Genomic DNA, 13469 nt, shown 5'->3' on the forward strand with positions numbered 1-13469 from the left:
TGTGCTACATGCAAGACACTTAACATAATGAGCTACTGATTAAATGTTACAGTAGGTGTATTTGGAAGGTATATGTGCAGACATATAGGCTATAACACACATTGTCTGCATCCCTCAGTATGAGTATGCCTTTATATGGCTCTATTTCTTCACCAGTGTCCCGGTTATACATGTATTTTGCCATGGATGCCTTAGCAAGTGCTTTTCTACATGTTGCTGATAAAAGGGCACATTTATCTGCTATCACAGGCCTCACTTACATCCATTATTATGTCTTTGGCTGTCTAGTGGTGCACTATAGTACCAGAGTCCAAGGTGCACTCCCATTTTCCCCATTAGTTTTAGATTCCAGTTTGTGCAATGCGGCACGGTGTGCAGCTCCACTGAGACATGCCTAATGACTGTACGTGGCAATCACTATGTTTTGATGAAAACACCTGTTTTAATCCAGATTTGTGTGGTGTGGTGGGTTAATAAAGTGTACTGTAGGTGTGATTGGCTCCAGTTTGAACCATGGCAGAGTTTTTTATTTTGTCCATGTCTGACAATGTTATAAACACTTGTACTCATGAAAGCTTTATTTAGCTAAGCTAAGCGAAGCTGTACGGTGAGGGGTGCTACACACCTCTGCGCTAAAAAAATATAAAAAAAAGAAAAAAGGGGTGATAGGAAAGTGGTGAAATGAGGGAAAGCAGGTGGATAAACATAGTGAAAGGCAGGTAGGGATGTGCAGGAAGGGTATAGGAAAGAACCTTTGCTACCCATTTCTTGTACAGCATCAGCTGTGCATTTTGACAGATTTGTAAGTGTGTTTGCATTCTCCACCCCAGAGAGAGGGGTGAGGACAACATAACTGCTTTGTCAAGCAAATTGGACCAATTGAATTGTGTCCAGTCAACACATGTGTGAAATGGAGAGCTGTGTATAGGACAATATATTGGGGGGGGGCAGGTGCCCATTTTTATTTCTTTTTTAAGGTGAAAATAGAATGTTGAGGAAGGGACATAGGTACACGTGGGGGAGGTAGTTGGGCAGTAGAGGGTTCATTTACAAACAGACAAGACAGACAAAATAGCAGACAGGAATGGTGTGTGACACATGAGGGGGGTGAACACCTTGGATGGGGAAGGTGTTGTGGAATATGAGTCCCATGCGCTTCCAGATAGCAGCAACATGACTCACGTCCCCACCCATGGGACTTTCAGCACTGATCCTTCACTGCCCCAAGGGTGGCTGTGCTGCAGGCTGGGCACCAGGGTGAGGCTGCCCCACCAGGTTGGCCAGCATGCCCTCAATCTGGCGCAAGCGGTGTTCATAGCTATGATGAACAATTCTGCTTACCACGACCAGCAGTTCAGCCTGGGTGACAACAGCCCTTCTGCCACTGCTCCCAGGGGGAAGTGGAGTCCTGTCCCCTGAGGCAGCCCTACCCGATGCCACTGGTAGTGCAGGGGCAGCAGAGGGTGCACCACCGGTCTGGTTCCAAGATGTGCTGGGACCCATTGCCATGGCCAGTTGTGGCAAGGGAGGCAGATCAGCCATTACTGGTCTACCTTGACGTGCTGTGGTAATAGAGGTATAGCAATAAGTATAGGTTAGTTATGAACAAATCATTGTTAGTAATAACAGCGTTTCACAACACTGGAAATAACCCAGTTACATATCAGTGCATATTATGTGAAATACAACAATAAGTAACAGAAGAGTCAGTATGTTAACAGTATGTATGCCAGTAACAGTTACAGCATAAGGCCAACAAAATAGGTAACTTAACAAGATATGTTAATATGCAACCATAATAATACATAACAATAATAAAACAAATGTCCCAAAATACAGTTAATAGTAAACCATAACAAATGCATAACAGTAATAAATAAATAAAGATAAGTGGTGAGGAGAGAGAGCAAAACAGTCCATTAGTGACATTGCAGGTTATATCTTGACAACAGTGCTACTATCTACAATATAGGTCTGTATTTCCTGTATGTGTACAGTGACTACAAGTCTCCTATAGCTGATGTAGCACATAAATACCTCTCAAGCTATTTGCATGGGACACTATGGACCAAGCAGTAACAACTGCAGGTACACAACTACACAGAACACTTGCACATCAGGTGGACCTATATAACTACCAATTGGGCTGATTTGGTAATACTTTACAATCCAGGTAATCATTTCCATGGTAATTCTGTGACAGATGGATTTCACAATATTAATTATAGTACGTGAAATCATGACACTTGAGAGACATTATGTGTACAGTACCGACACTAAACAGCTGTCATGTCTTGGTCAGCAGGCATGGGAATGGAACCCAATAGCAGTAACTGCAGGAGCCATCTGCATAGAATGTATTAACTGACTGCAGCAACTTTTAACAGACATTCCAGGAATACAGCCATACCGGGAATACACATTTTATTTCTGACTCAATATTGCTGATGAACACATTCTTGATATACATTTTGACAGTCTGTGACATCTGAACACACAATTATCTACTCATACTATGGGCTACCTCACCCATTTACCTGTAGTTCCTGTAGAGAAAGAAACTGTTACCATTACGTAACTGCTACTATAATATTTACAGCTACATACCACTGGATTCAAACCCCAGTCTGTGTGTGGCAAAATGTACTATTCACAGAGCATTTAACAAACTGAGCTACTGAGCCACTGCTGTTTACTGTATGACTGATATTCACTTAGAGCTCACCTGTAACCATAATATGACTTGGTAATATAGTTATACTAGACTGTGGTGACAGTAAAACACACATGCATGGAATAAAAGCATAAGACAGATAGTAAGTAAGCTTTACTTCAGTATCAAAAATGCTGGTGCACTCATTTTATTGTTAGTGGTTTGAAATATCTGTGAAGTCAACAAACAATATCATCTCATGGAGTGGGCAACCTCACCCATATACTTTTATTACCTGATGTCTGTGGATGACAGAGCATTATATGACCAATATTGGACTAGAGACAGCCTTGAACAGTACTATGAGTTAACCAATACAGATTGCAGCCATTAGATTTGCATTCTACAGCTATTACAGTATTATACTTGATTGCAGAAACCTTATCTTACAGACTCAATGCATACAGCTCTACTGCAATGGTTGCAACAAGGCAATCCTGATGTACACTATTTTCCTTGCTGTTATTGGCATTGTTTCATGTTTTTATTGAACTACAGTTTGTATTATTCATGTATTGCTCTACCGTTCTAATTATTGCACTACAGACTTTATTGGATATACTTTATTACAGTTAATGCTTTACTCTTTCTTGCTTATTGCACTACAGTAAGCATAATACATCCATACTCACCACACTCATGGTGCAACCTGGCCAAGCACCCGGGATGCGACTCAACATTGCAAGCCCTATCAACTGCAGCAGTTGGGAGAAAAGCACACCATTATGCATACCAGTTTTGCAGACATTCAGCTTGCAGAAAACATACTTACATACTTGTGCAATATTCCCTGCCCTCACATCTTGGACCCAGATACCCAAGGTTCCCCCTCTTTCATCTCTTCAGGTCATCATCATGGTGATGACACTGCTCACCTATGCAGGGGATACCAATAACAATGATGAGTTCTCTAGCCAACCAGTATCAGGCCTCTGCCTTACACTCCGAGTCCTGGAAACCATCCTGCAGCAGCCTATCATAATGGTTTTAACACAAGGAATCCAACCATAACTCTGGACTCCAGAATACCCCACGTCTGCACCCGAAAGCATGCACTGTCTCCTGCACTACCAGCCATATTGACAGTAGATAAGACTTCAAAGAATGATGCAGATTCCTGCCTATTGCTGGTTTCCTGCCCTTACACGTCACTGAGCACCATTTTAAAAAAAACCTGTGTTGCTTAGCATTGTGCAAACTAGCGAAGCAGAAGTAAGCAGAGCTGAGCTGCATGCAAGCATGCACAATTGTGGTTTTAGCGAAGCTGAGCACTGTGCAAACATTGCCAACCATTACCATGTTTATGCAATGCTTAGCAGGTTTTAGTACAGTTGAAAAGAGTGCAGCAGAGTCATATTTTACAATTGTGTTCATAACATGTACAACAAAGGCACATTGATGTTGTCCCTTCCATGTATTTGAACCCTGGACCTATTGCACAAAAAGCTGTAACTATGCCCATTTAGCTACATGGATATTAAGAAGGCTAATACACCTTCACATATATCACTGACTACCTGTTAGCAGTGCTGAGTACCACACCACACCATACAAACATGCTTAAACACGCTTACACACACTTAACCATATTAGGAAACAATTAATTAATTGCATCCAGTCTCTATTTTTAGATGTCTTGCAGGTGTCGATTGTCTGTCTCTGAGCACAGCTTGACTTTGCTGCTCTCTGCACTGTGCAAACATGCATTTTTTAAAATAAAATATTTCAAATAAACTTAACACAGGTCATCATAACATTTATACATTCAACACTTGACACACTGCACGACATTGCTACAGTGGCGGCGACCATTGCAGGAAGTCTCATTACTCATCTGCAGCCACGGTTAGCCGCTACACCTTTCCCTACACTGATTCAATATCCATGTTCCTCGGCTGTCCCTCGGCAGTGTGCCATCATTAATATGCAAGGCACACTGCCCAGAGGGACCATGGCTCTGTACACAGATACATTCCATGTAGGCTCTACATGGTGCCTACATGGATTGTATTAAATCCTGGGGATAGAGGTTTTAAATACAAAAAAATGTACTGTTTTTCATTCTATTTGCTGATAAGGATGGCCCACTAAATTTTTTCTTGGATCTGAAAACCCCATATGATGACATCATGAAAAGCTAAACCTCACAATGCTTCACTGTTTAAACTAATGCATAAGCTACTAAATTTATATGCTAAATTTACCAACAGGAGTTTTTTATTTCCTACAAAGACAAGTCATCAACAAGATCTTGTAGGTAGAATACCATGCACTGAAAACTAGCACTCATAAGTTCATAAGATCATAGGTGTATACTGGGCTAATGACCACTAGGGGTCTTATAAGCCTAGCTGTGCAACCTAAATGTGACACACATATACTAGACTAACGACCACTAGGACCCTTATAATCCTAGCCATGCAATCCAAATGTGACACACAAATTTGATTTATAAAGGAGATTATTTACTGACTTACTCTGTTCATCAGAGACATAGGTTCCAGACCAAGGGTGATTTTCCAATTACCCATCCAGTAGCCCAAGTTTCACTTAAAATGGGATAGGGTGGAATCTTTGGTGGTGATCCAGTTGCTGCATGTGTCTGCTCAGGTACATTCTGAAGGGGGCATTCTATTCTATGATGGGTCTGATGAGGGCCAAGTACAGTAGTATGATGACCTTTCTGGACCAAGATGCCATGCCCTTGCTTATAATTTGAGAAACATAGATAGACTTTCTTACTACCTTGGGCACATGCTGGTTGAAAGCTAGGTTACTGTCTACATGACTTTCCAGATCTCTAACAAGTGAATCAACTTTTAAGAGTATTTTATTGATGACATAGTTGCCCAGGGTGGTAGCCTTTCCAAAAGGTACTATGATGCATTTCTTGGTATTGAGTTTTAAGCCATGGCTTTGGCACCAAACATTTGTTTGTATTAGACCTTCCTGAAGAGTGTATTCATCTTGGGGAATTCAATGACTGCTCCCAGTTTGCAGTCATCTGCAAACGTGGTCAGCCAAAGGCTTTTGACATTGGCTTTGACATCCAAGAAGTAGATACCAAAGAGGAGTGGGCCCAGCAGGGATCCCTGGGGAATTCCACTGGTGACAGGCCTCTTTGTGGAGGTGGCCTCACCAATTCTAGCCTCTTGGGTCCTACCAGTGAACAAGCTGGCTATCCAGCATGTTATAAAGGGTTTATAACTAGTTGAATAAGTTTGTTGGAAATGCTTGAGTGGGATATTGTATCAAATGCTTTAGCCATATCTGGGTAGGCAGTGTGCACTGTTTTCCCCTCATCCATTGCCTTAGTGTCCTTTTTCAAATAAATCCACCAGATTCAGTAAGCATGACTTTCGTTTGGCAAAGCCAAACTGACATGGATCCAATATCTGGAGATCTCTGACTTCATAATGCAGTAGAAAAAACATGACCTAACAAAAAGCTGTTCTTCTAAACTAGTAAGCTGTTTTTGCTTACTCATAATGCTTTGACGGTAGATATAAATAATTGTCTATTACCTACGATGACATCATTTGTGAGTGTGGTTATAAAGCAATCCCGAGTAAACAGCTGAGTTAAAAAAATCAAACAAGTTAAACACATTATAATCTTTATTTTTGCAAATTCACTTGTAGCTTTAACATGAGGAGTATAACTACTTGAATGATTACCATTGCTGACTCATTTGGAAGTTATTGCTGATATTTCCAGTCTGCTGCAGCACAAAAGTTGGCGGGCCCTGTAAGAGTGAAGGCCAGGGCAAATGCCACATTTTCACAGCCTTAATCATTCCCTGGCACTGTGCAAGTTTACTCAGAAAGAGTGTCATTTCCTATTCTTCTGTTTTTGTCCTGCCATTCTGCCATCTGTAGTTCTTCTTGATAACACTGGCACTGAGAACAAATTGGTATCTTGTGCCTCAGAACAGTTTGCAGTGATAATATAAATCCCATAACAATTATAAACATTCAGGTTTTTGTACCAAATGAGTTGTACTTACTTTCACAAGTTTCAAAAATATTTTTTTTTCTTCTAGATTAGTTATGGTTCAACAGTGGCATTGCTGAGCAACAAGAAACAGTTCCCTTCATTTCTCCGCACTGCTCCTAGTGACAAATTCCAATCTATTGGCTTAGCCCATCTGTTGATATATTTTGGTTGGATTTGGGTTGGAATCCTGGCAGAGGAAAGTGACTATGGACAACAGGGTAGTCAAACAGTTAAAGAAGAACTCCTTAAATCTGAAGCTTGTATTGCATTCTTTGAATTGATTCCTGTGGCTTACAGTGAGAGAAAGATCCAGAGAATCATTGATGTTATCAAGGGATCATCTGCAAATGTCATTCTGGCCTTCTCAAGTGATGATGGTCTGAATCCTGTTTTGGAAGTTATATCCAAGCATAACATTACTAATAAGATCTGGCTTGCTTCAGATGGATGGTTTTACTCTCCCATATTTTCCAATAATAATATTATTAAAACATTAAATGGCACCATTGGATTTGTGTACCAGAAAGGTGAAATGCCTGACTTTAAAGCACACCTTCTGAATGTTAATCCTTTTAAGACTCCAAATGACATATTTGTGAAAGAATTTTGGGAGGTGGCTTTTAGTTGTAACTTGTGGCAACATAATTTGAGTCTACCTGCAAGAAACACAGCAAATGAAGAAACCCTGTTTTGTTCTGGGAGTGAAAATCTAAAAGAACTGAATAACCCCTTCACAGATGTTTCTTCTCTAACGGTGCCATACAAGGTTTACCAAGCAGTATTTGCAACTGCACAGGCTTTGCATGACATGTTTTCATGTTCTCCAGGTTATGGTTTGCTGGACAATGGATCCTGCCCTGACATGCGCCACTTTGAACCCTGGCAGGTAGGTTCAGTAGATAAAATAAACAACCTGTATAACTTAGATCCTTCTACTAATCTATGGATGTATAACTTTTTTCTATGTCAAACAGAGCTCCTCATTAGCACCCTTCAAGAAAAATCTTGATAACTGGATGGGAAATAGGAGATTCACCCTGTGGCTCTGCTCGACAGGGGCGCAGGAAAATAATTCTCTTGGGTGGTGAAAGCCAGGGTACCTTTTTGGCTAGGCATATAGGCCCTAGGGCCAATAGCTTAGTACCTACCTATGAATCTTCTGTACCATATGAAGGTCATAAAGAATACAGTCATGAATTCAGACTGATACTGCTATCAAAGCTTAAACTTAAATCAGTTTTTAGTCACTCTTCCAGCTAAGTATCAAAAAGTACTTTATGTTAATTTGATATGCCACAGATATTTCACAACAAAAGTGATGTTTTCATATTTGTTCTGTGTCATGATACTGGAGTTTACAGGACCCTAATGAATTTTGCTGATAACAAAAATACATCTGTTCTTTATTTTGTGGTCGATATTTCTTAATATTTACTGTCTCTTTTAAGTTAAGCTATTCCATTATTTCATTTTAACACATTGTATTATTTATTCATTCTATAAGGCATAAAACAAGCACCTTCACATACAAAGATGTATCTAAACAGCTTTTTTTTATAAATTATTCAGCTATTAGCAAAATAACTCCTCTCAAGACAGCAGAAATTTGCTTGTGAGATATTAAAATATGCATTTTTTTATTATTAATTCAATTCTTTTATCATTAAGTTTTAACTGCTTAAAAGCAAATAGTGTGCTGGCAAGTGTAATTCCAAATGAGGACGAGGATTAGATGCAACAAGCACATCTCAACTGTTCTTCATAGAAATATAGATTCTGCTAACAGATCATGAATCAATTACTTTCTAACCACCCTAATATCTCCCACTAACCATTCTGACATCACCCACTAGTTGTCCTTGCATCATCAACTAACCATCTTGACATCCCCAACAAGCCATTATATTACCTACTAACTATCCTGACATCACCCACTACCATCCTGACATTGCTCAATAGCCATTATCACATCACCCACTAGCCATACCAATACTGCCCATTTGCCAGGCCAGTTTCACCTCTCACTAATGTAGTCCTTTGTTCCATTGGTTCTGTAGTTGTGCTTCTGTACAGGTTTCCATTGCTTTAGCATATCTGCAAAAAACATTTCTTTTTTAATAATTCATTCCTTCTGTATATAGCACTGTACCTTAGTCTAATGATCAGAAATAAATGTAATGTAATATTTTAATTAATTTGAAAAGGACTTTTGGTCAGCTCACACATGTAGTTGACAAACAAACAAACAAACAAACAAAACAAACAAACCTACTTCCAGAAAGAGACATTAATGGTCAATCAATATAGATGCTTGATATTGCAGGCTGTAATTAAAATGGAAATAAATCTCATGGATATCAGTTATGCATTTGCTAATGTGCTAAAGTCCTTCTAAATGGTACCAAAGAATAAAAAATGAAATCACTGATACATTTAAAGTTATGCCACTATATTTATGGATTATCATGAACATTTACCTCCTATAAATGTTCTTTTCTACATAAATAATCATTTAGAATATTAATTATTCAGTACTTACCTGTTTTCCTATTGCTTATTCAGCTATTTATTCTTAAGCACATAATGTGCTTGTACTGATTTTTTTCAAAGAGTTCTACAAATATTATAATATTTGGAGTAATTTGTTATTTTACAACAATATATATTTACAATACCAATATATTCCTACAACATGCAGCTCTGCTTCAAGATTTAACATTACAAGAATCAAAATATTTTTCTATGCATGCAATATGCTATATATTACAATAACAACAGAACTACCCAAGATCACATCTAATTTTTTTACCTGAGTTAAACAGAGCAGATACGTTTGACTGTTTGTTTGCTTGTAAGAAAACTGTACAATATGCTCAGAGATAAAGTCATATAATACTTTTCTATTCAGTGCACCGATAAACAAAATTTCCAGACCATATGCTACAGACTGCATTTGATCTATGTTCAGGGGTGCTACAAGCCCTCCTTTACACACCATATGGGGTTAAGCCTTCACACCTCCTGAGATTATATATACTAGTTCCATGGATGCACAGACATGAAAAATGTATAAATCTCTCAGAACAAAGGAATCACTGCTACTATATCCTTAGAAACTGCACTACTAGTGACAGAAAACGTATCAGTAGTGAATTCATATGGAAAACAGCGATTGAAGAGTTGAGCTTTCATGAGTTGAACTTGACCAGATAGCACCTGATCCATTTAAGCTTGAAGAAGTATAGGAAAGCTGAATTTGTATTATCATCTATGGCATTAATAGTGTGGTAGTATCCCTGAAAGTTATTTTTACTTACAACAGGTCCTCATCCTTAAAGAGGAAAATCAAATAAAGAAGGAACAAAGGAGTACTTGTACCATGTCACTTAGGCCTAGAATTCCTTTCTTGTATCCATCAGGTGAATACCATCTCTTCAGTCATTTAAAACCATTCTGATAGACTTCTAGCCAAAATCTGTCACTGTTCTTGCACAAGCCTAGGATAAACTATATCCCTAAATATGAACAAGTACCTATCTGTACCTTACACCTTCTTACTTCACTCAGTTTTTCTCCCTTGACTCTTTATCTAAATATACCATAACCCTGTTTTTTTCTCTTACTTCATATTGCAGTTCCTGTTTGTATTATACTAAAGTACCTTTAATTTCTCTAAAGGGGCTAAACTTTTTCTAAATATTAAATCATTGTCATATAAGTTGTAACTATTCTTAACCAATGTTCTCACATCATGTCTAATTTGGTACAGTTATTTAAGTTGTAGATGTTTTGTATTATTTTTGAAGATTGTAAAATTATTCTTCTTAAAATGTTTTTGTAATACTTTGGAGATATTTTTCCCTTGGCCTCCACTAAAAATGGACACCTACCCAGTCAGACTTTCTCTATAATCAAATGTCAATAAATAAATAAAATAAATAAATACATTAATTAATATCCATACATTTGCCTAAGTAACATTTAAATAGGGTAAGATAAATACTCTGGTTTCTGTGGAGGGGGGAGTTAGTTCCATAGAAGTGACATTCTCTGTGATATGTACCTATCCCTCCAACATGTTTTGTTAATCTTGCAAAGGAGGCTGAGATGCCTTGAGAGAATATTCTAACACCACTCGACTTTTGGATGTGTAATTGGTCTAACAGAACAGGGTCTGTTGAGGCTCTGTATGTGAGGCAGATGTTACCTCTCAGTGGCCTGTATGATACCAAGAAGAGATGCAAGGGTTTGAGATGGTCTGTGTAGTTTTTATAATTTAAGCCCTTGACTATTTTTAGTGAAGAAGCATTGTGGACATTCCAGCTGTGACAAGTGTTTGAACAGGTACGTACCAAAGATGGATAACACAAATTTAATTTGATGCTACAGTGATCAGACTTGATAATATTCAAATTACAGATGCAATAGAGGCATGCTTGGCTAAAGTTGCCTTTCTAGAAACAGCTGTTAATATGCATGCCTTCAAACTGTAGGACTGGTCAGCAGCCATTACATGAAATGATCAGGAGTGTCAGAAGTTAGCAGATCATATTATCTCCTTGGAGGATCATTGCAAGAGGAATAATCTGCTTCTGTTGGGGTTTAAAGAAGGGAAAGAAAACTTGGTCACTTTCTTAGAAAAACATTTGTCTGAGGCACTTAGTTTGCCTCTGGGAAATCCAATTACTATTGAAAAGGTACACTGTTCCTTGCAAACAGCATCAAAAATAGGAGGCCCTCCAAGAGAAAGTATTTTTAGACAGCTTTCAGAGGGGGACAAGTAGACTATTCTGCAAATGGTGAGAGAGTGCTGCCCATTTATCTTATGTGGCCAAAAGGTGTGCCTTTTCCTGGCTCCCCCGGGACAGTACAAGCCAGGCATTCTTTTGCAGAAGTGCAACATCTGTGTTTCAAGAATGGAGTCTCTACTAAGATGCAGTATCCAGCCACACTTTGCATTAAGTGACATAATAAAAATAAACAATTTCAAAATGCAGAGGCAGCTTAAGCATTTCTACACTTTCATCTTACAGCAGAGGAGTGTCTATTAAGACAGGTCAGCAATGTATGAACACTACCAAGCTTTTGTAATCTTACACCATACCTCCAGAGAGAGCTAAGCTGCAAATGAAGCCCAGAAAATATCCCAGTATTCCTGTGGGTGTAAGAAAAGCCTCTAGCCTGAGCCTTGTTGACTGCAATCAGACAGGAGTGAAAATCAGTCCAATTCAACAATGGAAGTCCCCAGCTAAGTAGCTATTTTAAAAAGCCACTAAAGCAGGCACCATTTGTCTCAAGGTACATCTAAAGGTCAGTTTCCTAATTCATTTCCAGATATCTCAGAAATAAACAAACAGCTCACCATCCATGTCTACAAACACCACATCTGGCTTAGATAAAATAATGGTTTCAAAAAGTTGACCTTGAGATATAGGAGAAGTAGCACTAAATAGAAAAGTGTTTTTAGGCCTACGCACAGGAGCTTGTAGGCATCAGTGTTTGTACATGGACTGACTTTTCCTTGGTGGCATTTAACTGTTTCACCTGGCCTACAAAATCTTGTAAGGGTTTATTAACTGCATTAATGTTTGCTATGGAAACGACCATAGATCAGCATTATTCTTCATCTGGACTGCATTCAGTGAGTTCAGGAAGAACTGTTTGTTTAGTTCCCTTTGGAACGATACAGCTCACAGTTTTTACTTTTTGTATTTAGTGAAATAAGATAAGAACATTTTATAAATTGGCTATTTGAATTTAGTTCTTCTTTTGGACCTTGTTTTCTTATATGTTGCATGTGCTCACTTTGAACTTGCAAGGTCTCTCTTCACCATGGAAATGAAGTTCCATTAAGACATGACTAAGGAGAAATAATTGTGATATTTATTTGGCCAGGAATGTAAGGTAACCAGAAAGCATGTGAAAATGTTGAATTATTAATAGGTTGGGGCTACTAAATACAGTTTAAACTCTACAGCCAAAGCAGGAGTTTTTCCAGGGGTTAGGGCTAAGTTAAGATGGACTTTGAAGTGAAGTCACTCAGACAAATACGGAAGGTAGGTACTAGGTCTCTTTTCTTCCCCAATGGGTACATGGACTTTAGGATCCTTACATGGCCATAATATAGATTATCCTAGTTTTGGTTGATTTATTTGGAATAATCAAAATCCTAAGGGAAGACCTTAATACAATTATTTTAACAGGGGATTTTAATGTATCTCTTTATTCTGTAAGCGATTAAAGCAACCCAAAGAGTGAGAAATATATTACAGCTCAGAGGGTTATATGTGAGACTAAGGAGCATAGGTTCATAGGTTCATAGGTTGGTACTAGGCTATCAGCCCTAGTGCCTATACAACCCTAGCCATAACAATTCCCTGGCTATTTCTTCCCACAGTATTTACTTCCCTGGACCCCTGTCTAGCAGGGTGACTGACATGATCCCTGGGGTGAGTTTCCTATCTCCCATCCAATCATCAAGGTTCCTTTTGAAGAGACCAAGGAGGCACTCTGCTTGACATGTATGGGCAGTCTATTCCAGAGTCTGGGGACTCTCTGGGTCAGGAACCTATCCCTCCAGCATGTTTTGTTCATTGTGATGACAAGGTTTAGATCCTGGAGCGTGTGGCTCTGAGGGATTGGGATTTCTTTAAATGTAGCATGTCCAACAGCTCTGGGTTTGACGTGGCCTTGTATGTTAAACAGAAATTGCCTCTGAGTAGAAGATATGCGACAGAGTATAGGTGGAGTTGTTTTAGAT

The 13469-nt window shown here is 38.8% G+C and overlaps 1 protein-coding gene across 1 annotated transcript in view; it reads left to right on the top strand.

Annotated features, from left to right (window-relative positions):
• LOC122790581 (extracellular calcium-sensing receptor-like) overlaps positions 1-13469 on the top strand; it is a 497373-nt gene that overhangs the window by 280395 nt on the left and 203509 nt on the right. The window contains exon 5 of the mRNA XM_044058106.1: positions 6756-7595. Coding sequence (XP_043914041.1) covers positions 6756-7595 — 840 coding nt within the window. The remainder of the gene's footprint in view (positions 1-6755; positions 7596-13469) is intronic.

This window comes from Protopterus annectens, chromosome 16.part0 (assembly GCF_019279795.1).
Source record: "Protopterus annectens isolate FY-2018-M chromosome 16.part0, PAN1.0, whole genome shotgun sequence".
Taxonomy (NCBI): domain Eukaryota; kingdom Metazoa; phylum Chordata; order Ceratodontiformes; family Protopteridae; genus Protopterus; species Protopterus annectens.